This window comes from Anthonomus grandis, chromosome 4 (genome assembly GCF_022605725.1).
Source record: "Anthonomus grandis grandis chromosome 4, icAntGran1.3, whole genome shotgun sequence".
Lineage (NCBI taxonomy): Eukaryota > Metazoa > Arthropoda > Insecta > Coleoptera > Curculionidae > Anthonomus > Anthonomus grandis.
Genome location: NC_065549.1, coordinates 38,285,724 through 38,311,921, shown reverse-complemented (window position 1 = coordinate 38,311,921; position 26,198 = coordinate 38,285,724). Strand labels below are relative to the sequence as shown.

At 33.1% G+C, this 26,198-nt stretch overlaps 1 protein-coding gene across 2 annotated transcripts in view; it reads right to left on the bottom strand.

Moving 5' to 3' along the window:
- LOC126735791 (titin-like) overlaps positions 1–26,198 on the bottom strand; it is a 291,189-nt gene that overhangs the window by 118,295 nt on the left and 146,696 nt on the right. Inside the window, exons 38-47 of one of the 2 annotated variants that reach the window (XM_050439900.1) lie at positions 19,021–19,071; positions 18,828–18,956; positions 15,246–15,296; positions 15,047–15,175; positions 13,021–13,111; positions 11,381–11,525; positions 11,156–11,282; positions 10,822–10,898; positions 4,859–4,898; positions 4,602–4,796 (exon numbers count right to left, since the gene is read on the bottom strand). In XM_050439900.1, coding sequence (XP_050295857.1) covers positions 4,602–4,796; positions 4,859–4,898; positions 10,822–10,898; positions 11,156–11,282; positions 11,381–11,525; positions 13,021–13,111; positions 15,047–15,175; positions 15,246–15,296; positions 18,828–18,956; positions 19,021–19,071 — 1,035 coding nt within the window. The remainder of the gene's footprint in view (positions 1–4,601; positions 4,797–4,858; positions 4,899–10,821; positions 10,899–11,155; positions 11,283–11,380; positions 11,526–13,020; positions 13,112–15,046; positions 15,176–15,245; positions 15,297–18,827; positions 18,957–19,020; positions 19,072–26,198) is intronic. The other variant, XM_050439901.1, reaches the window with a different exon arrangement.

Genomic DNA, 26,198 nt, shown 5'->3' with positions numbered 1-26,198 from the left:
GCACTGTCCTATTGAAAGATAAAATCTCCAGATGGATATAAATTTGCTGCACTTGGTAAAAGCGAATGTTCGAGAATGTCTTAATATTTATCTGCATTTACTATGCCATCAATAAATTGTAACGTTCCCAACCCTTTAGCTGACATACAACCCCACACCATGATGCCCTGTGGAAACTTTACAGTCCTTTTAAGACAATCCTTATGGAATGCTTCTGTTTTGTCCCGAATCACACGCTTTCGATAATCTCCGACACAGATATAAAATTTGCTTTCGTGGCTATACATAACTTTGCTCCAATTTTCTTTGGTCCACGAGAGTTTTGATTTGGTCCAAATGTAACGATTCCTTTTTTGAGTCTCCGTTAACAATGGTTTTTCTTAGGCTATTAAACATACCTTATAAAAACTAAGACCGCACTTGTGAATATATTTGCGGCAGCATTCTCTGGAAACTTTATCCCACTTTCTCTATTCCACCTTGCAGTTACTTCTCGTAGACTATTTCTTCTTCCCGACTTACAAATTTTAATCAAGTTCCTTACATTTCTTTGAGAAACAACATTTGGACGTCCTGAACTTTTGCCGCGAACACCAATACTGGCAGTTTCAAACATTTAATTCACTGGAGATTTCTCGCATTGTTTTCCCTTTATGGTACTGCTGGATAATAATTTCTCGCACTTTTAGATCAGTAGGTTTTCCACGAGCCATTATTGTATTTTACTCGTAATAAAAATGGCAATAATTTATTATTAATGGTCAAGTGACGCATCAAAATTTTTATTGTTGACAACGCACTACTTACTTTTGTTTATTCAAAGCCATTTTCGCGTCATGCTAATAAAACTGGAAAAATTTGAGCAAAAGCAACCCATGTTCCAACATTTATTTGTCAACATTTTTTGATTATTAAATAATTAAATAAATATTATTTAACGTCAAAATGTTATTAAACCTTAAAAATAATTCTCTAAAACATAAAAAATGTTATTAATTTATTATTTTTAAATAAAAAAACATAAATTAAAAGAATTACGGTAAACTGGAATTTTATTCGTAAAATGACTACTTGTTCCAATATATAGTTGTTAGGGCTCGTATTTTCCATCTACTTAATAGAGTTTGTTATAAGGCCGCAGGCGGATAGCGTGTGATTGTAGCTTTTAATTTTGTTTTTTGTGGAATCTAGGCGAAAAGGTCGAGAAATCCTTCAAGGCGAAATGTGAGAGATCAACGCGGATGATTTGGATTCTAATATCTTTTGGGCCCATATTTTGTGAAAAATTACTTTCGAATTTGTTGCGAGCCCAAAACGAGATTTCTTTCGATGGGCTTACGGAGCATTTTATCCTAAATACCATCACGAGACCAATTCGGCTCCTATAATTTCTCTTTTACCAAAATTATTGGCAGAACATACGGTTTACCACGTAATTTTGACTAATAAAGGTCCTTACAACATCATCTGCGGTTATGAGCCGATACGCCGCAGTACAATTAACTGAAATTGCTGGGGCTAAGAGGGTTCGTTATGTTCTTGTACATTACTGTAATTGTTTGCAAAATTGCAATATTTTTTTTTTAATCATGTTAAGACCCTCTCCTTGGTCAGATATATAATTTCAAACATTAGAAAAAAAAAACTATGTCAAATGCAGCAAAAAAATAACCCAATATCCTCCTGAGAACTTGCGTCCATCTAGGTGGACATTCCAATATTACGTAGTAATTCCGAAAAAAACTCTAATTTACCAGTGCATCTACGCATTTCTACTTCGACTATAACCCATCGCGCCATCTAAACGTAAAAAGTGCAATCAGCTGGCCAACATAGCGCTAGTCAGCTGTTAAAATGTCGGCGTTTGGACGTGCAACAATTGACGGTACGTTTTTCACTTAATTTTTCTATTTTTTCTAAATATTTTTTTGTAAAAACTAGTATAATCTTTTTCTAAATGATTTTTGTTTATAATTCGATTAATATTTTAAGTCTTTAGTGGAAATTTATTTAAATAAATGGAAAAAACGGCCATGTCCATTTAAATGATCGTCGGGAATTCGTCCCCTAATTTTACATTTAACCTCAATCCATTAAAGTGGACACTAGGACTTGCTTTAAATTGTTAACTTTAAACTAGCCAAATAAATAATTTTAAGAAACATTTTAAATTTATGACATTATTTTTAGCTATTTTTGGAAATGATACTTATTTGCGACCCGGTAAAGATGACGATAGGCTACTTCAATTATCGAATGCTGATGATTCTGAGTTTGAAGGAGACTTAGATGACAATGAAGATGGGATAATAAATGCAGAAACAATTGGTGAAACAATAATTGAAGAAAATTTGGAAGAAATCTTAGAAACTATGGATATTATAGAAGATCAAATAGATGAAAATCAAGATGATTATGATGGTGACTCAGACCCAGAATTTGATATTCCATTTAGCATTTTAAAGGAAAAAATGTCAGCAAAAGCTAAAAGAATGACTTGGAGAAAATCTGACAGGTATTTTTTTTGGGTAGTAAAATTTATCTCTTCCTAATTTTTTTTCTATTGCAGTTTCAAGGGAGTAGAAGTAGTCAAAGACGGTTTTGAAGAAAGTCACTTTCAAAGAGCAGGTTGGAAAATTATGGATTATGTGTCAGTATTTATTGACGATAAATTATTTGAGACAATGCGTGATTGCGCAAATATAAAATTTTTTTTAGAAAATGATAAAATTATGAACTTATCGACCGATGAAGTAAACAAATTTATTGGAATATCGGTTTTAATGTCTTGTTTAAAATATCCTAGGGTGAAGATGTTTTAAAACATCAAATAACTAGAGTTGATTCAATTGCGAAGCACATGACGCGGGATAGATTTTTTTCAATAAGAAATCACTTAAAAGTAGTCATTGACACTGATGTATTAGCTAATGATAGAAAAAAGGACAGGTTATGAAAAGTAAGACCAATTACCGAGAGAGTCAGACAAGGAAGTTTAAAACTAGAGAGGCAAGAAAACGTTGCAGTGGATGAACAAATGATACCATTTACTGGCACATGTGGTCTAAAACAATTCGTAAGAGGCAAACCTAATCCAGAAGGACTAAAAAATTTTGTATGTGCTACACCAAAAGGACTTGTGCTTGACTTTGAAATCTATCAAGGTAAACAAACTTTTTTGGACGAAAATTAAAAAAAAATGGGTGTTGGAGCTTCAGCAGTGATGCGATTATCCCAAAGCCTTAAAAGTGGCTCTCACATCTTCATGGATTGCTATTTTACAACAATATCGTTGTTAGAGAGTTTACTTGATAAAAACTTTTATAGTACGGGTACTATTATGAAGTCTAGAATTCCTTCTTCAGCTCATCTAACAGCAGAAAAAGAAATTAAAAAATTCGAACGAGGTTTTAGTGAACAATCAGTAAGGGATGATTCAAAGATTAATTTGGTTCAATGGTATGATCAAAAACCAATAATTTTAGCATCATCTAAAATGGAAAAAGATCCAATAAATGTATGTAAACGTTGGTCGAAAAAGGAGGCTAAATACCTAGATATTTTTAGACCAAACATTGTTAAATCATACAATGATTGTATGGGTGGTATTGATTTGATTGATCGAATGATTAGTTATTATCGTATCAATACTAAAACTAAAAAGTGGATTGTAAAAATAATTTTATATTTCATAAATTTAGCTCTTGCAAATGCCTGGATCCTCTACAGAACTGATAGGAAAAAACTAGGTGATTCTGCCAAGCAAATTCAACAATTTTTAGATTTTAAGATCAGCGTTGTGGATAAACTTTTAGCTACAAATTTTGAAGACCAAAATGAAGCACCTTTGACAATAAAGACTCGAAATAACCCTTTGGGCTACATTACACCAACACCATTGACTCCCCCTATGACAAAAAGAAAAAAAGACATGCACTTGCCAGCCGTTGCTGGTCACTTAGAGAATTCGGTTCGGTGTAAATCATCGAGGTGTACGAAGAAAACCAAATTTTATTGTACCAACTGTGATGTTTTTTTGTGTGTCACTGCTGACCATAATTGTTTTTATGAATATCATGTGACTGGGCAATAAAATTACATCGAAAGTTTTGGTAGTTTAAGAAATATTATTTTTGTTAAAATACATAATAAATAATTATGCATTTTTTTTCTGTTTCTTTATGACCCAACGTCCATTTAAGTGGACATCAAAAAAATAAGAAATGGTTGACTTAAAAAAAAAAAAACATGTATTTTTATAGTGAGTGTATCCCAAGTATATAAACTATTATTTTTATCCTTGTTTATTAAAAGTCAGCTGGCCGGGGGTCTCAGGAGGATATAATAAGCGGCATGCATTCCACGAGCAGAAAAATCCTACCGATCGCAAAAAGTAAAATATCTATTTGATTTTTGTTAATTAATAAATAATTTAAACGTAAAAATCAAAGTAGGCCTATGGTTATAAAATTCGGGGATAATTTTGCATTCTAAGCAACTTTTTCTTAGAATCATGTCTTTATTTTTATTACGTTATTGTAATTGTTTCCTATATTTGAAAAATGATAGCATAGTTGATCAGTTTTTAACGAATGCAATACCTGCTCCAAAAGGCGTTTTATAGGAGATGTTTCTCCTAAATGTATCCTGAGCCAGTTGGTGCCTCATAACATCTTTCATTGTAGGCAGACCTTCTGGTGTTCTTGCCGCCATGGCTTCAGGTGGGAAGAAAAGTTGGTCGTCCTGTAATGTACGAGGCGGGGGCGAGGGAAAGTCTGGTGGTACCCCTTCATCCTCTAAATTATTTTATGGTAAGGTTAATTTTACTCTCGGTTAAAAAGTGTACAAAAGTTCTTACCCAAGTAACCTCCTTCAGGGCTCCATTCTGATCGCGGCACCTAGAAATAAAGAAAGAAATTATTAAAGAAAAAGAATTGACATACATAGTTGATAAATAAGTGGGTGCTATTTGGAACATGCATGAATATGGATAAATTCTTAGCCATTAATATACAGACAAACAACTATAATAATAAAAGGCAGATAAATAATACAGACAAACAACTCTTTCTTCGGGATTTAAATATATTTTTGGGCGATATAAATATTAATCTATTGAATAAAGAAGATAATTTAGCAAATTCGTATCTATTCCTTTTTGGTCATTTCATTTATCTATCATATACAGATCGTGTTTTCGTTCGTTACTTATAGAAAACCGCATAAAGGCGAAATTTTGCAACGTCACGCGTGTACGAGTGCCTGCGACAGAGCACCGCCCCGGCCTGCCCGAGAACGGGATTAGTAAACTCTGACTTTCGTGGAAGCTTTCGTCTGAGCTTTCGTTTGGCGATAAAATATCCCAAAATATTACGCGAAAATCCAGGCATTTTTTAAATATTTATTCTAATGTGGGTTTTACGGACATGACAATGTGTAAAACCCGCATAGAATTATAATCTTAAAATGTTTAATATGCTGTGTTTTGCATAATGAAAATTAAAGCGTTATTCTAATAAAAAATAAAATATCAACTCTGATAAAATTATAATAAAAAATCAGAAATAAAACTCTAATAAACAAACTTAACAACATATTATTTCTTAAATAAAAAGCTCAAATAAACCACCTTCTTTCGCTAAACAAAAACTTAGCCTATCGTAAAAGCTATTTCGCACCTCCAAAAGAGTTTCAGGTAAAATGGAATTGGCACCTTCGACAATTTTATTTTGCAACTCCTCTAAATTTGTTGGCTTACTAAATTCATGCTTGTAAATGGTCTGCTTAAGGTAACCCCACAAATAAAAGTCATTTGGAGACAAATCTGGAGATCTAGGAGGCCATTTAATATCGCCAGTCCCACAAATAAGGCGGTTAGGAAAAGTATCTTTACCCTAGCCGCGCTATGAGCAGGACAGCCATCTTTCTGAAAATAAACCGATCCCAGTTCTACATCAGGTAGGATTTGAATGGCAGGAAGAACTTGGTTTTGCAGCAACTCAAGGTACTTTTGGGCGTTTAAAGTGCCGTCAATAAAAAATAGCTCTATAACATTGTCGCCCAAAATACCTGCCCAAACATTCAATTTCTGAGGATCCTGGGTACGAAACTGAAAATTTCTGTGCTCGTATTCCTGAGACCAATAACGAACAATGGAAGGGTTGTGTTTGCCATGTAATGGAAAAGAAGATTCTAGGCTCTTCTTAGCTTTAGTTATTTCCATTTTTTTCAACAAGTCCAGTTTTGTGCCTTTTGAGCACTCAAAATATCCGCTCCCTGAGTTAAAGAAAAACCATGTGAGGAGGCGAATAAATGATTTGCAAATGCTGATTTAGTTTCAATCATGTCAGTATCCCTGTACCTGTTCACCAAACTTGTATGTTCCTTTATTCTGGTAGAATTTTTTTTTCTCCCCGATTGCCCTATGTAAATGGCATTACAGTCATTACATCTTAATGAATATACCTCTGATTTTGAAAAGAAATCTGCCTTATCTATTGTACTAACTAGCTGCCTTTTTAAACTGTTTGTAGTTTTAAAAGCAATTGTGAGATTTGTAGACTTGAAAAACTTTGCAAGCTGAAAAGAAATATTACCAAAAAATTACATTGATCTAAAAAGGTGACTATTTTCATTATTAAGATGGATTAAGTTGTAAGTGAGTTTGTATTTATTATAGAATTTAGAATAAAGGCGATTAATTGTATCAAGTGGAAAACCATTATTAAAAGCAATATATTTAATTATATTTAGTTCATCAAGGAAAGCTTCTCTAGAAAGGGGGATGTTAAAAAGGCGATAGAAAAGGGAATTAAAAGAGGCAAATTTGTAGGAATAAGGGGAGTTTGAGGAGTATTCAAGTTTGTTGACATTTTTTGAAACGCACCAAACTTCCCATTGACAATCCTTTTCTCTAAATGGTGCATAAAAATCTCATTCAGAAGAGGAGAGAAGCAAGACCCCATTGCTAGTCCAGTAACTTGTCTAAAAAACCTGTTGTTGAAAACGAAAAAATTCTGATCAAGTGCTAGCTTGAGGTGTGTTAAAAGATCATCAACAATAAATCTGTCAAGCGGTGACTCAGATTTAAGCAATTCATACTAAATTCACGGCCAACTATATTGGTCAAAAGCTACCGTTAGCATATGCACCTCTTTATTTTTTGCTTATTTCTTTATTTTTAATTATTATAAAATACAAAAATAAAGTAGTTACATGCCTGTATCCCATTTTTATATGAGGGTTTTAATTGGGAGTAAAATAGTATCAACGAATGCAATCTACTCGCTCTGGGTTTCTTCTAAGGCCTCTTAAAAAAATTTAGAACCAGTACTTCAAATTTCAAAAATTACTCCTACAACGGGAGTTTTTTATTTTTTTTTAAAGAGGTATACAAAAATTGTTATGATATTAATAATAATAATAATAATAATAATAATAACAATAATAAACGTCTTTTATTTAACAAACAAATAATTTACAGTTGTGAGTATCATTCATACATTTCTATAGGGATATAAGAGAGGCGACGTCTAGCCGTGTGGCTAATCTTACTTAAAGTACCTAATCCCTCTAAAGTATATAAAACAATAAAATAAAACAATATCATGCAACTTATTAGCAAATTGCTCTTTAACTGTACGCACACATTGTACGCACACAACGATAAACTGTGCGACACAAAAGACCGTAATGTAATAGATTTATCCAGTAGAAGGTAGAGATTTTCTTTAAAAAGTAGATAGTTATATTGTGAAATAATTTCAAAAGCTAGTCCAGTTCAGCATACAATTCCAATACCTGTTTAAATTCTTCAAATATATTATAAGGGTGGTTTATTACACAAGTTAGATGTGTTTTTCTTGGTTATTTTCCCATTGTCTTTTTATTAAGTATTACCTCAAGGTGTTCATTTTAAGTGTCTTTTTGTCTTTAATAAGAAAAAGAAATCCTTTCTTATTCATGAGGAGTTTGTTGAATAAACAGAAACAAACGCATTTTGTATTTAAATTTATTAATATTAAATATTTTAAAATGATCAGGTATGGAATTATATAAAGTGATTTGGAAAAGGATCTTTTATACCTAGATGTTTTATGTAACGGGATGGAGAATTTGTTTTTGTTTCTAATATTTCGTCCATGCATGCTTGTCCTTGGCAGATATGTATTTTTAGGGGTATCCGAGGTGTTAGTGGTATTGAACAGCTTATGCACAAAATTTGAAAGATGTAGTTTTCTACGGCTTTCCATATTTAGCCAGTTAGATTCTACAATTTTATAAGTAATATGGTCATGCTTCCTGATTCCATTTATCAATCGACAGCATACCTTTTGTACCCTTTATATTTTCTGTTTATCGAGAGCTGTAAGACATGGACCGTATACACCATAGTTAAAATGTGAGAGTACTAATGTGTCGCATAAACTATTTTTCAACGAGTAGTTAAGAATGTGCCGATTATTATAAAATAATTTCAGTGCATAAAAGCTTTTTCTTGTTATATTCTGAACGTATGCACTAAATCTGAGATCTTCATCGATAGTTAAGCCAAGATTTTTTGCGATAGATACAAATTTTAATGTAGTATCATTTATTTTTTATTTTAAGTTGTTTTTAATAGAGTTTCTTTTGATTTTGCTGTCAATACGTAATAGCTTAGTTTTGTCAGAATTTAAGTTTAGGTTATGTTCAGCAAATAATTCTTTAATTATCTGAAGATCAGCGTCTATTTTATCGGTCATTTCTTGCGATTTGTTATAATCAAAAGAGACATAGATTTGTGTGTCATCCGTCTATGCTTGTGTTTTACAGTATTTAGGTGCGAGAATTATATCCAATGCATTCGACGTAATATTGTTATAGACCACCTTTTGCGACCGTTTGCTTAGAAATGAATTAACTAATTGAACAGAGTCCACGTCGAATCCATAATATCTTAGCTTAGCTAATAGGAGACGGTGATCCAGAGTATCAAAGGCCTTGAAGAAGTCTAGAAGTATCTATTTATGTAACATATTTATGTAGCCTTCATCGCAGGCCCTAAATATATCATCAAGCACAGATGCTAAAGTAGATACTGTACTAAAATTGTCTCGAAATCCACATGAATTATCAGGCAGGATTTTATTAACATTAAAATAAGTGAATATTTGGTTATAAAGGATTCGCTCAACAATTTTTGATAGGGTGGGAAGAATACTTATGATCCTCAACTCAGAAAAATGGGACGGCTGACTATTTTTTGGTAGTGGGATTCCCAGAGCAGTTTTCCAGATTGTTGAAACTTGTTTCTTCTCTCATTACTTACGATTATGCTGCTTCAAGTCGCAACGGTGACTTCTTCTAGGTTCTTTACTCAGTAAATAGTAAAAAATTTTTGATTTTGTGGTTTCGGAAATCTCGCACACGGTTTCCAAACACACAGATATCCAAAAGATCTTCTGAGTTACGACCGACTGCGCCGGTTAATATTCAAAGTCGGCCAGCTCAGCATCAATTCCCCACAAAAGAACAGGTTTTCGGAAAACAAAAAAATGTGTTTTCAAAAGAAAATTCGAATAAGCCAACTGGACCTCGAATACCCATGTCCACTACGAGCCGAATGCCTCGCACCAATCAAGAAATTATAGATCTTAATACTATAAAACACATAACTCGTGTTAACAATGTATTAAATTATATGATCTATTAAAGGGATACATATTTTTAGCATTTTAGCATTAATTTGATCTGTACCAACAGCGTTAGTTCGGATGTTATGTAGGTAGAGCGGAGTATATTTCATCTATTATACCTAAAGAAAATTTGAAGTTAATTTTTGGATTAACTTCATGAATATATGATTATTTGAGGGATTTGATGTGGATTGCAAAAAGGAGGTAAAATAACTATTAATTTCATTAGGATTTGAGAGGTTACTTGGTATAATGTGTTTTTTTGTGAGCGAACATTTAAAGCTTAAAGAGTTTTCCAGTTTAGTTGTATTGTTTAATTGAGAAATATTTATAATATATCTCTTTCTTGCAGTTCTAGTGGCTGATAATGTCTGGTTACGAATATTTTAATAGAGTAAATGGTCAGCCTCCGATCTAGTTTTTCTATACTTTTGCCAACTTTTGCCAACTTTTATCTCTTTGTTTTGATGCTTGGACCTCTATTAGGGGAGCATGTTTATCAAAAAGTTCTAATTTACTTCTTCTAAGTTCTCTTCCCATAAAATTTGATGCCACGACATATTTAAAAGATCATTTTCAAAATTTAGTTGATTAAATTTTTTAAATGATCTAAAAGAGCATATTCTCTTAAAGGAGGTGCTTTTTTAATATTAAGAGACATATTAACATATACTAAGTTATGATCAGAAATTGCATTTAAAGATATCTTTCGACATTGTTTTATTATGTCAGAATTATTGATAAATATAGAATCTATAAGAGTGCTTGAAGTCTTCGTCACTCTAGTAGGCTCATTTATGAGCTGTTGCAGAGCATAAGACTGAAAAGTCTTTTGGTTGTTTACGATGAGTTGCCTTAATCAATGTAAATATTTGGTCATAAGTCTGATACTGAAAAAAATTAGTTTTAATATAAATTAATTTTTTCAAAGTGAGTACGGAAGAAAGAATGAGAATCTCCAGAGCAATAAAAGCAGATCAACAATCCGATTCATATGTGAGACTAGGAAGTATCCTGGTTGCTCTGCGTTGAATTCGGAATATCCTTATAACCTTTGGACTGCGTCCAAAAACAATAATTTCATATATCAAAATCGGTTACAGTTTAAAAAAAAAACAACTAATTATAAAACAAATTAACTTACATTTTCAGCACCAATACAAGGAGGTGTGCTTGGATCGTACTGCCTTCGTACATCAGGAGATGGAGGAGGATATTCACCTGAAAAGTTTAACCAGGTTAGATAAAATATAACATATTGAGTAAAAATGTATGACCGACTTAAATAGCGGGTTTTTCTATATCCCACTAAGTTTTTACTATTAAATCAACGTATTTTCATCTTATTTCCAATAATTTGCGTGCAGTGATAAAGTCTAAATAATATCTGAGGCCATTTGAAGAAAAATATAAAAATTTCTTATAGAAAGAAATTCATAAAAGCCTCTTTTACTGAAAATCCGCTATTTAGTATTTACCTGGCGCTACAAACAAGTTCTTGGGTCTTAATGGCAACTTTTCACGTAAAGGAGTTCCATAGGCAGCAACTCGTTTTGGCGGAGTACCGCATGGGGCTCTAGGTATATTTCTTGAGTCTGTTGGAGTCTAAAAACATATATTACATTAGATATAGTTAGTTAATAGTTTAAGCTATTAAGAATAAAGCAAAGCTAGGTGAAGTATGAACATTCAATATAATATACCCTTGGAGTGGGCTGTGGTGGATATCTTCCTTTCTTCTTTATTCTTTTTGCTACAACTACAACAGGTGTAGGAACAGGGGTTGGGGGAGGGCTGCAAACATCAGAATCATACTGCCATGGTGAAGGAGGTGTTAGTCCTGTTCGTCTAGTATAGAAATATTTTGTATTCTTTACTAATAAACTGATTAAAAATAGAAACTTTACAACTTTTTATAGAAACTTAAAAAGTAATCCAGAAAAGCCAGTGAGGTACTCTGATCTAAAAGTCGCTCGGTAAATTGTAGGTTTCATAATTTATTTTTCATTTAGTATTTCTTATAGAAATCATAGCACTCCCTTTTTAAATGATGATAAATTGACAATTTTGTCTAAGGAGAAGATATCACATGTTTTGCTCTATTTATTATATTATAAAAACTGGTAAACCGCTCTATTTAAATAAGGTCTTCAATATTTTTCAACATAATCATAACACCAGGAATTTTCTTAATTTTAGAACCTCTTAATACAGTTCATAAATTTCTTAAACGTTCGTTTAGCTTTGGTGCTGCACAAATATGGAATAGTTTGTCAGAATCTGTCAAAGAACATTCATATTATACCCTTAAGAAGTATATTACAACAATGTTATTCCAAAAATAATCTGTTTGATGATTTATTCTCTGTTTGGGGATTATAATAGCTTAGGAATATATCAACTAACTATAATATATGCACTAATTTTATACGGTTCAAATATTAATACTTTTCTCCCCTCCCCTGGCTGATCACATTAGTACGAGTTTGGCGCTCCGATTTGTTTGTTGTATTAAAACGATTATGTTAATTTAGTGTAATACATTACAATTACAATAATGAGTGATTTAAGTGTGAAATGCATACCAATTTTGTAGAGTAAAAACTCGGTTTGGTTACCGACTTGGTTTGTAGGTAACCAACGAACAAGAAATAAAAAGCTAGAAGCATAGGAAGATATCGTCATATCACTTGACATTTTAGAAGATATACATTTACATTTAGGTACGTTTTCCTTTTAATAGTATAATATAAAATAAATCCAACTTTGTAGAGGAATCCAGTGAAGATGAAGATTAAGATACTTATTTTAAATATTTTTCCATCTAGTTTTTATCAATAAATGATAGAATTATACAAATAACTGTATATTGTTTAATTATATCCAGTAGAAAAAAAAAAGATTTTTTTTTAAATTGTCAGAAAAACAATGTTCCTCAGTATAATTGTCAGATTATCGTTTAGGCCGATCAAGACATTAAGTTGAACCGTCTGTATAAAAATCTGACGCCCTCGAGTATTTTAAGGTCAGACATTTGAATATAAAACTTTTTTGAGTTCACTTAACAACATCTCGGAATATCTGACACGTTCGAATAATTTTTTTTCTTTTCTTTTTACGATAACGTTCCGCTCACTACTCGTCAAATTAATATTTCTCGGTTATCAGAAAGACGTAAAGATTTGTACATGCTCATCTCTCCACTAAAATGGGAAACTTAACGTAAACTTTTTTCGTTTTAGAACCTAATCTTGTCAATCCAAGAGGTCCCAATGACACTTTAGTAACTGCAAATTTAGCATCCCCTACTATAAAACTTGAAACAGATATTTAAATTTCATACCTTCTGGAGGGTCCAGGAACACCTTCAGGTGTCCAACCACCAGGATATTGAGGACTAGGTTGTAGCATCTCCTCTTGTTCTCTAATTTTTTCTATAAAAATCAACATTTATTTACTGCCTCTATAATAAACAATTGTAGCATCTTTCAATGAAAATAGATTCATCGTCTTTGCGCTTAAAGACTATTTACATTTACCTTTAACAATATTCTTAATATTTAAACATTTTGAAACTTGTATAGGTGAGTATTACAAATAATCAAAGAAAATTAAAATTCATAAACAAATAGTTAAGTAAAATTTGCTACACTACAGGGTGTTTCGGAACTATGGGATCAAACTTCTAGGGGTTGTTCAGTGCAACAGTAGAATCCATTTGAGGGTAGGAACTAAGACGCGTTTAAATTTAGAAAAAATATTAATTACCTAAATAGGATCTAATGCATTTATTTTTACCTTTTGTATATGATACCATCACAACAATTGTTCAAAATGTCTTCCTCCAACGTCAATACACCGATTTAAACGCCGCACATGATTTCGGCAAACTACACTAAAAATTTGATCCTCGTTTTGAATGATTTCAAATGCTGCTGTTATTCGTCCAATTAAGTCTAGCTCTGATTCTACTGGAGTTTCGTAGACTAAAGACTTTACATGTCCCCACAAGAAAAAATCGAGCGACGTTAAATCGGGTGATCTAGGAGACCAAGAAACTGCTTCACCTCTGGCAATCCAGCGGTGCCCAAACCGCTGAGCCAAATACTCGCGTACTTGTACAGCAAAATGAGCCGGCGCTCCATCATGCTAAAACCATATTTGCTGTCTAACGTTTAGTGGAACATTTTCAAGAAGTTCTGGGACAACTTCCTCCAAGAAACGCAGATAAATAAGTCCTGTTAACCGTTCCGGTAGAAGGTATGGCCCAATTAAATAATCATCAACAAAGCCTGCCCATACGTTGACAGACCAACGATTTTGATGTTTTCTTGGAAAAATTGCATAAGGATTTTCTTCGTCCCAAACATGGCTATTCCTACTATTAAAAATACCGTCTCTTGTAAAAGAGGCTTCATCGGTCCACAAAACATATCGTAAAAAATTTGCTTGTGCAATGATGTGATCCAGAAGCCATCGACAAAATTGAACTCTAGGATGATAATCGGCTGCTGTCATACCTTAAACTTTGTGGAAGTGGTAAGGATGGAGTTGTTGCTCGTGTAGTACCCGCCAGACAGAAGCGTTACTCGTATTCATATTCTTAGCGACGTCACGTGTGCTATTTGATGGTTCATCGGTAACTCGCTGAAGCACCTCTTCTTCAAATTCGACCGTTCTTACGGTTCGAGCAACACCAGTATCATGCATCTTGGTCTTAAACATGCCTATATCAGCGAGCCGCCGATGAACCGCAATAAACTTTTTGTACCCAGGATGCTGTTGTTCGGGATAACGTTCATGATATAACCGCGATGCTGCTCATGCATGGAATTCTTGATTGATAAAGTTTTCCATTAGCAATAAATGTTTAAAAATTGTAAGCTATAACATTTTTAAAATGACATTGAGAATTGCCATTGATAAGTGTTGATTTTAAACAATTGTTGGTATGGTATCATGTACAAAAGGTAAAAATAAATGCAGCAAATCCTATTTGGGTAATTAATGTTTTTTATAAATTTTAACGCGTCTTAGGGCCGTAGTGGCGTAGTGACGCATTTCCGAACATTGGTTCCTATACTCAAATGGAATCTTCTGTTGTACTGAATAACCCTCAGAAGTTTGATCCCATAGTTCTGAAACACCCTTTATAATGAACTTATTTGGAAAAGAATCATTATATTAAGATATTGTTCTTGACAAAATCGAACTTCTTTTTGCACTGATAATACTTTTTCCTGTAATTTTTTAGATAAGATGGTTTTTCCAAAAAAAATAAAATTTTTAGTCGATTTACACTCTTAAGTCTTGACATTTACATAGAAAACGCCATTTTTAAAAAAAATATGCGATTACGAAAAGCTTACTATAAATAGCATCAGCCTCTGGCCCATAAGGTGAAGATGGTTTTGGCAAGGATTGGGATAATTTGGCTGGTGAGGAGCCACCTTCTTCCTCGGCAAACTGTCTTTCTAGCTCTTCAAACTGCTCTAACTCTAAATATGGAATCATCATTTACACTTTACTCACCTAACTTTGGCCAAGACTATCCTATAGCATACTAACCGGTAGGTTGACGAGGAGTCCTTAAAAGAGCTTCTTGTTGCCTAGCCCTTTCTGAAAAAAAAAAAGCTTACTTATTTTAAAAGTTCGTGTAGTACACATACACAAAACCAAACATCATCAAAAGTATTTTTCTATAGCTACTTGTCGCAAAACTTACCATTTGTTACTCCATGTACTCTTGGCTGTCTATTTCAATATTTACCATATGTATAGTCAAAATCGCTCTTATCGTGCGGGTGTATCGGATTATCAACGACAAACTTTTGTAGTTACGTTTCATTTCAATTTGCGCAACAACGTTTATTAACTACAACGCGTCAGATAAACGAAACAGATATATGCAGCGTTAATGTATCAAAAGAAGATAAAATGATAAATGTCAGTGGTTCTAAAACAATTACTTTCATAACAAATATGCCTGTCTCGTTTCGATTGACGGATGACATTATTTGTCACAAGGTAATTTAAATTTCAAATTATGGAAAAGAAAAAGCCTTTTTGTGGATTTTTAAATCCTCAAGCCAAAAAAATGGTACGTAATGTTATTAATTACTTCGAGAACGAAAAAGAACATAAAGGGTTGCCTAAGAATGTACAAGAAGAAGTAGCTAAAGCGCTTGGAATTAGTTTAAGAATGGTGCAAAAGGTTGTATATGAAAACAAGAACAATCTTATTCCCAAGAAGGAAAAAAAGTGTAAAAGGAAGAAACCGAAGACTGAAGATTTAAGTGAATGTGTAAAAATGGAAGTAAGGGATAGGATTTATAAACTATATAGTATATAGGCTAAAAACAAATATAACGCTGCCATTTCTGAGGGATGTTTTAAAGCAACGCGGCACTTTGGAAATTGGACTTTCTGCTTTAACAAAATTAATTAAAAGCATAGGTTTTCGCTATAAAAAAGACTGCAATAGAAGATATTTGTGTGAACTACCAAATATTGTGAGCCAACGAATAGGATTTTTAAGACAATATACACAAAATGAAAAATCAAAGTTAACGAAAGTGGTATTCTTAGATGAAACTTGGATATTTTTAAACGGGAGTGTAATAAAATCTTGGCAAGATGAATCTGTGAAAAGCGTGAAAAGAAAAAAAGGATGTGGTCAGGGAAAACGATTTATTATTTTACATGCCGGGTCTTCCAAGGGATTTGTTCCAGGTGCAAGTTTAATTTTTTCTTCTAAGTCTAAAAGTATGGATTATCATGACAATATGAATTGCGAAATGTTTGAAAAATAGTTAAAGGAACAGTTAATACCGAACTTGCAAGAACCTTCCTTAATAATATTAGACAATGCATCGTATCATTCAAGAATTTTGAATAAACAACCAAATGGAAGTTGGAGAAAAAGCAAAATTTATAAATGGTTAGTAAAAGAAAATCAGAATCCCTTGCCATATATGCTAAAATCCGAACTTCTTTCAATTGCAAAATCGCTGAAAAGACCAAAAATATATGCTGTTGACGAAATAGTACGTGAATATGGCCATGAAGTTTTAAGATTGCCACCATACCATTGTCAGTTTAATGCCATTGAGCTTATATGGGCAGGGTCAAAATCTTATTATGAGAAGCATGTGGGTGCTGGGCTTAGATCTGACCAGGTTGAAGCTGTTTGGAATGAGGCATTGAATCACATCACAAAAGAGTATTGGCGGAAATCAGTGGATCACACAGAAACCATTATTAGAACCTGGTGGAAGAGAAAAAAAAGTACTCGATATCCAAGTTGAACCATTGATCATTGCTCCATTTGAAGAAGATTCGGAAAATGACGAAGAGTTTTCCGACTCTGTTAGTGATAATGATAGTTATAATTAGTTTCTTTTTTTTAGTCAAATTTGTTACTTTATTTTTACACATTCACTTAAATTTTCAGTCTTCGGCTTCTTCCTTTTACACTTTGTTTCCTGCTTGGAAATAAGATTGTTCTTGTTTTCATATACAACCTTTTGCACCAACTAATTCCAAGCGCTTTAGCTACTTCTTCTTGTACATTCTAAGCAATCCTTTATTTTCTTTTTCGTTATTAAAATAATTTGTTTTTTTTTTGCATTTCGTTTATGATTTAGGTATGATTAAAAAGTACAAAAATTTTTTTTTTAACAAAGCTAAGTAAATAAATTGGTGAATGCGCTGGGAGATAGATATGCCCGGCGCATTCTCCATTTTTTTAATAGTTAGTTTCAATCTCTTTTTGCCTTGCAATGTGTAAATAAATAAATATTCATAAGAAAACATTATAAAGAACTGTCGTAGCTCCCCTCGTATTTATCTTTTTAAAAAAAGCTAAGTAAATAAATTGGTGAATGCCCTGGGAGATAGAAATGCCCGCCGCATTTACCAGTTTATTTTTAGTTATTTTTTTATCTTTTTTTGACTTTTAACTGATATAAAAGAAAAGATAACACAACTTTTTTAATTTTCTGTGCATCAAGGTATAGATTGGGTCGAACGACAAATAATAAATCATAAAATTAAAATGTCATTTTAAAAGTGAGATTGTAACATGAACTTGCCTTTAAACAAAGAAGTAGTTTTCTGGTCTCTGACTACACTGCATCACATACAATACAAATTAATTGTTTGTCATTATACCAAAATGTATAGTTTCCCAATAATTATAACAAAAAACAAAGAAGAAGACAAGATCAAATAATCGTTAAAAATTAGACGTTGTGCCCTGAAATCGACAAATTAGTATGTTATGCTCATACATAGGGTCATGCTAAATCGTATACTAATTTCTCAAAAATTTAGGTAACAACCATTTTTAAATGAAATATGTACAATTTTAATGAAAGGCTAGGGAGGCATTTTTGCTCTCATAAAAAAATATAAAATGCTTAAATTTAGATATTATTGCGTAAAGAAAAATTGTTATTGAGAATTCCGTTTATTTCGGACAATTTTTCAAAAAGGAAAAGTAAATATTATGTCTGGCAACTTAGCAGAATATCGGGGATTCTAGGCATGTACCGATGAGGCGTATACCCAATGGGCTTCATACTTATGGGCTTTTTCACGTCATGAAAGGAAATAACCAACGTATGTTTTACATGTCGAATCTCGCATACGTAGTATTCCGCAGAAATTTTTACGGCGTTAAAGGCATCACGTCAGTTAATAATTATGATTTAAGGTGTATACGCGGCTTTAATATATCACATAACGGCGTTCAATGTATTGTCAAACTCTCAAGAAAATAACATTTTGGCAGCCACTGATTTTTCAATTTGATTCATATTACGTGGTGACCTTTGAACCCGTACGATAAGAGCGAAGGCGACTATACCTAGTGCGGTAAGTAAAAACTATCAGTGTAAGTAAAGTGTTAAAAACTTAGTGTCGAAGTTTAACATAAAAATAGACAGTCAATTGAACTTGATTTTTTAAACATTTTCCGAACTTTAGAAAAATCGAACTTTTTTGCATTGATAGTATTTTGTCCTGTAATTTTTTAAATAGGATGGTTTTTCCCAAAAAATAAAATTTTTAGTAGGTTTACACTCTTACGTCTTGACCTTTACGTAGAAAACGTCCTTATTAAATAAAAATAGCATTACGAAATTTTACCATAAACAGCATCAGCTTTCGGCCCACAAGGTGAAGATGGTTTAGGTAAGGATTGGGATAATTTGGCTGGACAGGTGCCACCTTCTTCACCAGCAAACTGTCTTTCCAAAGCTTCAAACTCCTCTAACTCTAAATATGGAACCATTATTTACATTTTATTAACTCAACTTTGACTATTTTATAGCATACTAACCAGTAAGTTGAGGAGGAGTCCTTAAAAGAGCCTCTTGTTGCCTAGCCCTTTCTGAAAAAAAAAAACATGCTTACTTATTTTAAAAATTTGTGTAGTGCACACACACAAAACAAAACATCATTAAAAGTATTTTTTCATGGTTACTTGACGCAAATTTACCATTGGTAACTTCATGTATTCAAAGCACTCTATTTCAATAATTAAAATATAAAATTTTTTGACGTGTTCCAAATGTAGGGTATATTTGATGATTAAATATTATTTTCTAAGACTTGGACTAGGTTAAGCTATCTTAAAAAAAATAATATAGACCTCCTAACTAATGATTTCATAGCTCAATATTGATTTAATGAACGATCGATACACTGTAACGAGCAACGTTGTTGCTTACACAATTAAATACTAGATGGTACCACAGATTTCAGATTTATAAGGTTAGGTTCAAGTAGTAAAATGTTGTTCTAAATGTGGCGCCAGTTGTGAACAGGTCTGGCTGATTCAGTGTTAAGTTCAGGAAACTGCAGGAGAACTTCAAGAACTGGAAGTTTCATATGAAGATGGCGCTAACATAAAAATGCATGGGTATCTAGCAGATAATTCCGTGGATACCTCTCTATATGAAAAACACTATCAAACTATATCCAAAGCCTGTAGTCATTATAAAAATATGCTCATAGTTGAATCTAATTTCCTGTTTGATTAAAGAAAATAGAAAAAATCAAATAACATAAAAGACTACAGAAACTCAATAACGAAATGAAAAGAATATTAGAATGTAACATGTCAGATCTTAAAGTAGATCAATTGAAGAGTGGAAATTAGAAAGGGCCTAAGTGCCTTTTTTCCGAAATTCAGTTTTTTTATATAGAAACGTTCTATGTGCCATGCTTTATATCCTATGAAAGGTTCTAAGTGCCAAAATAACATTTTTACCTTTATAAGAGTCCCTCGTAAATGTCGACGGTTTTATGTGCGCAAGCATTTTTCTTAGAAAGGTCCTTTAGAAAAGTCTCATATATTTATTACCTTAGTTATGTCTAGACATTTGCACGTGTACGCTGTGTGTGATAATTTCTTGATTTGAAATACATTATAATGGAAGAAACCCAAAGAAAAAGGAGAAGTAAAGGCAGTGGTTCATTTAGAAGTGAACAGAGTCGTTTAAAAACAAGTGGAAAGTCATACAATACTTATAAAAAGAAGATAGTACCTGAAAAAAACTATCCAGAACAGCAGGTATGGAATACAAACTTATTAGCTATTTTCGCGGAGATTATTTCGAACCGGTTCTCAACGCTAAGGCAGGAATTACACTAAGAAAATGGTATGTGTGTTGACGTTGGCTTGTGAATGTATTTGTAGGGTAGGCCTTAGTGTTCAGAACCGGTTCGGAATGATCTCCGCGAAAATAGCTTCTGTTTTCTTTTCCAGTTATACCTTTGTTTATTTTTTTGTAGATTACATGCAAATGTAAGTTCAGCTCCAAAGGTGTTACCCACGAAAGAAGACGTTCTTTTTTTAAAAAGTACCATGCACAAAATATGAAAACACAAAGCAAGTGTTTTGTTCAAAGAAGGCGACATGGTTCGTATGAGGATGAGCAAAATAGCAGACGTCAAGCAACAATATATTACTTCCTTCCTAATGGCCAAGGAAAATTTGAACGGGTATGTAAGAAAACATTTCAGAATACATTCGGTGTTAACGATAAAAAAGTACGGGTCCTCATTGAAAAGAAGAAAATGGGTGAGACCTGTTATAATGATAAACGTACCAGACATTCTGCTCCAAAATTTTCTGAAAGTAAAAAATGTTAGTAAAAAATCATATTATAAACATGATACCAAGGGAAGTTGGTCATTATTCAAGGGCCAAATCCGAAAAAGAATACCTTAGTCCTGACCTAAATATCCACAGACTATTTAAAGCTTTTACGCAATTACACCCAGATTCGCCAGTCACATACAAATTTTATAGATCTGTTTTCATCAAGGCTTTTCCCAACCTAAGTTTCCACAGACCACGAGTTGATACGTGTAGCACATATGCCAAACTAGAGTGTCAAATTAAAGCCAACATTAAGTCAAGTCAATCTACAAAAAATCAGCTGGAAATCCATCATCGAAAGGCCGAAAGGGCAAGAGAGATATTAAGACAAGATACGATTGAGAATCTCAAGATCCCGAAAGCACAAAGTGTTGTTTATCCATGGATCTACAGCAGGTCATGTTTGTTCCATCATTGACACACAACGACATGTTCTACCTTTCGCAGCTGTCCTGCTACAACTGTGTGGCACGAGGTAGTAGCTTCTCGTGAAGCCAACGAAATTGCATCATGTATTTTATACATTGTTAACCGTGGCTTGACCCTTAAGGAGCATTTGGTAATATGGTGTGATAATTGCGGGGGCCAAAATAAGAATAGAATTTTATTGTTTACATTGATCTTTTTGGTGGCCAATGGTGTTTTCCACACTATTGAACAGAAATTTCTTGTAAGTGGTCATAGTTTCATGCCCTGCGATAGAGATTTTGCTTTAGTAGAAAAACGGAAGAGAGTATCTAAAGTATTTGTACCCTCAGACCTTCAAGCAATAGTAAAATTAGCAAGGTACGCTCCACCTTTTAATGTTGTTTAATGTCCCAAAAGCCGGACCTAAAACAAGCGGCGGATGAGTATATTAACACTACCAAGTCAAATATCAGTAAAGCTACAGTAATAACCATCGAAGCTACGAATCCTACACTTATTAAGATAAAAAGTTAATTTTCTGATTTTGAAGAAGGGATGCAAGTTAATGTTTTAAAGAAAGGGAAAATTTTAGCTGGACTCAGACAGGCTAATATAATGAGCTGCCATCAGAAAGCAAAGTGTCGGTAAATGAAAAGGTATCTCTTCGAAGCATGATTCCTTATCTTCAAAATCTATAAACAGCTACTTCAGATTGAAGGCAATGGTGGCAAAGGTTATGGCACTTATAGCACTAAATTTAAAAAAAACAAAAATAGATAAAGGACGAAATCTTATATTTAATAAAAGAGAGGTAATTTTGTAATAATATTAACGAAATTCCGCAAAATACAAAGAAATTCACCAAGTAATACTAAGAAAATAAAAGAGGCAAAGGAGGCATGGCTATAGAAAAAATATCAGTAATTCGAAGATATTATATAAAAATCATGATGGTTTCAACTTATACATAAAAATAAAAAATGTGTTACCTGAGAATAGGGTATCAGTTCAATTTAAGATTAAAAAAAAATACAGGGTGTTTCAGAACTATGGGATCAAACTTCTGGGGGTTGTTCAGTGCAACAGAAGAATCCGTTTGAGTATAGGAACCCATGTCCGGAAATGCGTCACTACGCCACTACAGCCCTAAGACGCGTTAAAATTTATAAAAAACATTAATTACCTAAATAGGATCTGCTGCATTTATTTTTACCTTTTGTACATGATACCATAACAATAATTATTTAAAATCATCGCTTATCAATGTCAATTCTCAATGTCATGTTTAAAAATGTTATAGCTTACAATTTTCAAACATTTATTGCTAATGGAAAACTTTACCACTCAAGAATTGGCGGATATGCATTTGGCATACGGAGCAACAAACTGCAATGCACGAGCAGCATCGCGGTTGTATCATGAACGTTATTCCGAACGACAGCATCCTGGATACAAAAAGTTTATTGCGGTTCATCGGCGGCTCGCTGAGACAGGTATGTTTAAGAACCATAAGAACGGTCGAATTTGAAGAAGAGGTGCTTCAACGAGTTGCCGATGAACCACCAAATAGCACACGTGACGTCGCTAAGAATATGAATACGAGTAACGCTTCTGTCTGGCGGGTACTACACGAGCAACAACTCCATCCTTACCACTTCCAGAAAGTTTAAGGTATGACTGCAGCCGATTATCATCCTAGAGTTCAATTTTGTCGATGGCTTCTGGATCACATCATTGCACAACCAAATTTTTTACGATATGTTTTGTGGACCGATGAAGCCTCTTTCACAAGAGACGGTATAAGTAAAAATAAATGCATCAGATCCTATTTAGCTAATTAATATTTTTTCTAAATTTAAAGGCGTCTTAGGGCCGTAGTGGCGTAGTGACACATTTCCGGACATGGGTTCCTATACTCAAATGGATTCTACTGTTGCACTGAAAAACCCCTAAAAGTTTAATCCCATAGTTTTGAAACACCCTGTATATCAATGAAAAATGGAGAATATGCAAAGAAGAACTTTACTACGACGAACAGCAACTCTAGAATATCATTATAATAATAGGCCCGGAAATAACACAAAAGAAGGTTTGCATGACAATAAAAAGGCTTAAGAAATGTACAGAAAAATTATCAAATTTATAGAAAATGAAAGATTGATGTCCATAATCATACTGTTTAATAAAATATATAAAACTGGGACAATACCACAAGAATGGCTTCTCTCAATGTTTGTACCACTTTCGAAAAGAAAACGGCAATAGTACGTGTAGAACAAGATTTTTCTCCAGAATTTTCTGGAGGACAGAATTCAGACAGGGACGTATACTCTCACCACTATTATTCAACATTTATTCAGAGAAGCTATTGAGGAAGGCATTACAAGATTCAACAAAGGGTATCTATCAACTGCATCAACTGCAAAATAATCAATATTCTCAGATACTCAAGCGACACTCTACTGTTGGCTGATAGTGCTGAAGGTCTACAAAGAATAATAGATCAAGTAGTAACCGCAAGTGAACATTACGGTAGGAAACTCAACTATAAAAAAGTTCACATCCCCATAGAGAGAGAGAGATATTTATTAAAGACGTACTGGTAACTTAGACCTTTTGGCGTCTATTAAAATTTTTAATAGTTATATAAATAAGCAAGTTAATACATCTAAAAAATGTCTATGTAAAATATAAGAGTATGTGTATGTAAATAAATTGGACAGACAGATAAATAAACACAACAAAACAAAACAATAAATAAATAAATTTAAAATGTCTATGTACATTGCTCGTATATATCAATGATCTGAATAATAAAAAATGTGCCTTCTATAATTTGTTTTAAAATCTTTGAGTATATTTTTGTCTCTTTTAGAAATGAGATAATTAATTCATTGTATTTAGGGCTGAGTAGGGTTTTGATATTGTTAGTTAAGTTATAATTTAGCCTAGAGTCTTTATACTTAATATATTTAATTAGTATATGCTGGACTAACAGAGGTAGATTGCATGTTTCACACATTGGCTGGTTACCTTTTTGTACTAGATATTCGTGGGTGATTTTTGTGTGGGCTATTCTAAGTCTAGTTATTACTACTCCGTCTTTTCTTGTGAGGTTTGATGTTTTATTTCCCAAGAAAAATTTGTCTTTGATTCTATATAGTTTATTGTTCTCGTCTTGAAGGTCCCAATCGAGTTGTATTAGATTTTTAATAATATTTAGGGAGAAGTTATTTATATCTTTTGCATAAAGATGTTTATGTATGGGAATTGCATTAAGTTGTTCTTTAGCGAGTAAGTCGGCTTTTTCATTTCCCTTTATTCCAATGTGACTGGGGACCCAGATGAACATGATATTTTATTTATGTGAATGTGCGTTTTCTAATTAGTGCTTAATTTCAAGAGAAAGTGGGTGTTTTGGGAGATATGATTCAATACATTGTAATGCACCCATGGAATCAGTGACTATTAACCAATTTGGGTTTTTAAAAGTAAATAGATGTTAAATTGCTTTATGTATTGCGAATAGTTATGATGTAAGAATCTCTGTTGATTTAGTCAGTGAGAAAGTTTTTTTAAAATAAGTATTGTAATAGGATGATCCTACCCTGTTTTCCGTTTTAGACCCATCTGGGTATATAATATGATGATGTTTGAATTTAGTTTAAATGTAGAGGCTGAAGTATCATTCTTTGAATGTTTTGCTAGGACCTTTGTTACTTTCCATGGTGGGTGTGTGTATGTGTTGTATGTTTTGCTGTATTTGTTTCAGTCTAATGTTTGCACTTGGATGGTATCTCCTGGAAGAGGGTTGAATATTTGGATATGGAATTTTGAAAATGTTGTTCGTGCTAGACTGCTCTGGGTTTCAACTTTGTGTATTTGCATATTTTAAGGTAAGGTAAGTAGTTCTATAGGTTGGGGGGATACATTCTGCTTCACAATAGAAGCTATTTATTGGACTTGTATGAAAAGCTCCAAGAGCTATTCTGAGTGCTGCATTCTTTATAGGTCTAAGTAATTGAATATAACTTTGTAGAGCAGATGAATAGGCGATTGATCCGTAGTCTATTTTAGATTTTATTAAAGCTTTGTAGATTATGAGTAGTGAAGATGGATCAGCTTCCTACTTTGTATGTGATAGCATGCGCATAACTTGCAAGTTTTTTTTGCATTTTTATTTTGTGTATGTGATATGATATTTAAAATTTAGTAGTGAGTCAAAGTAGACCCCCAGAAATTTATGGTGAGATTTAGTGGTGATTCATTGGTTATTTATATGAAGATCAATTGGTTTGCTGCAATTCCTTTTTCTACAAAAATGTATTCGGTGAGAAATCTAGATTGTTGTTTGAGGCCCACTCTACTAATCTATTTAAGTTGTTTTGTAAAATAGTACGGCTTATATTCGGTTTTATAGAAAAGTGGTGCATTTCTATGTCATCTGCAAATATTCTGACTTTGACAGATCTCCCAAGGTGATTTGTAATATCATTAATTCCTAGTACAAACAAAATGGGGCTAAGGACCGCACCTTGGGGAACTCCTGTGTGTTGTGTATAGTAGTTTGAGTATGTGTTACCCAATCTAACTTGGAATGTTCTATCAGTAAGGAAATTACTTATAAATGACATTATGTGTCCACTTATTTTATATTCTTTTAGGGAATTTATTATGCTTTGCCTGTTAATTGAGTCAAAGGCTTGATTAAGGTCTAGGAAGACTGCTGTTGTGTGTTTTCTTAGTCTAATGGAGTCTTGAATGTCTATTTCTAGTACTGCGATGTGATCTAGTGTAGATCGATTTCTCCTAAAACACGATTGCTCTGGAATTATAAGTTTGTGTTTTTCAAGATACCAGGTTAGTCTATTGTTAACTATTTTTTCTAGGAGTTTACATAGGTGGCTGGTTAAAGCTATGGGCATATAGTTTTCTTTTTTTTT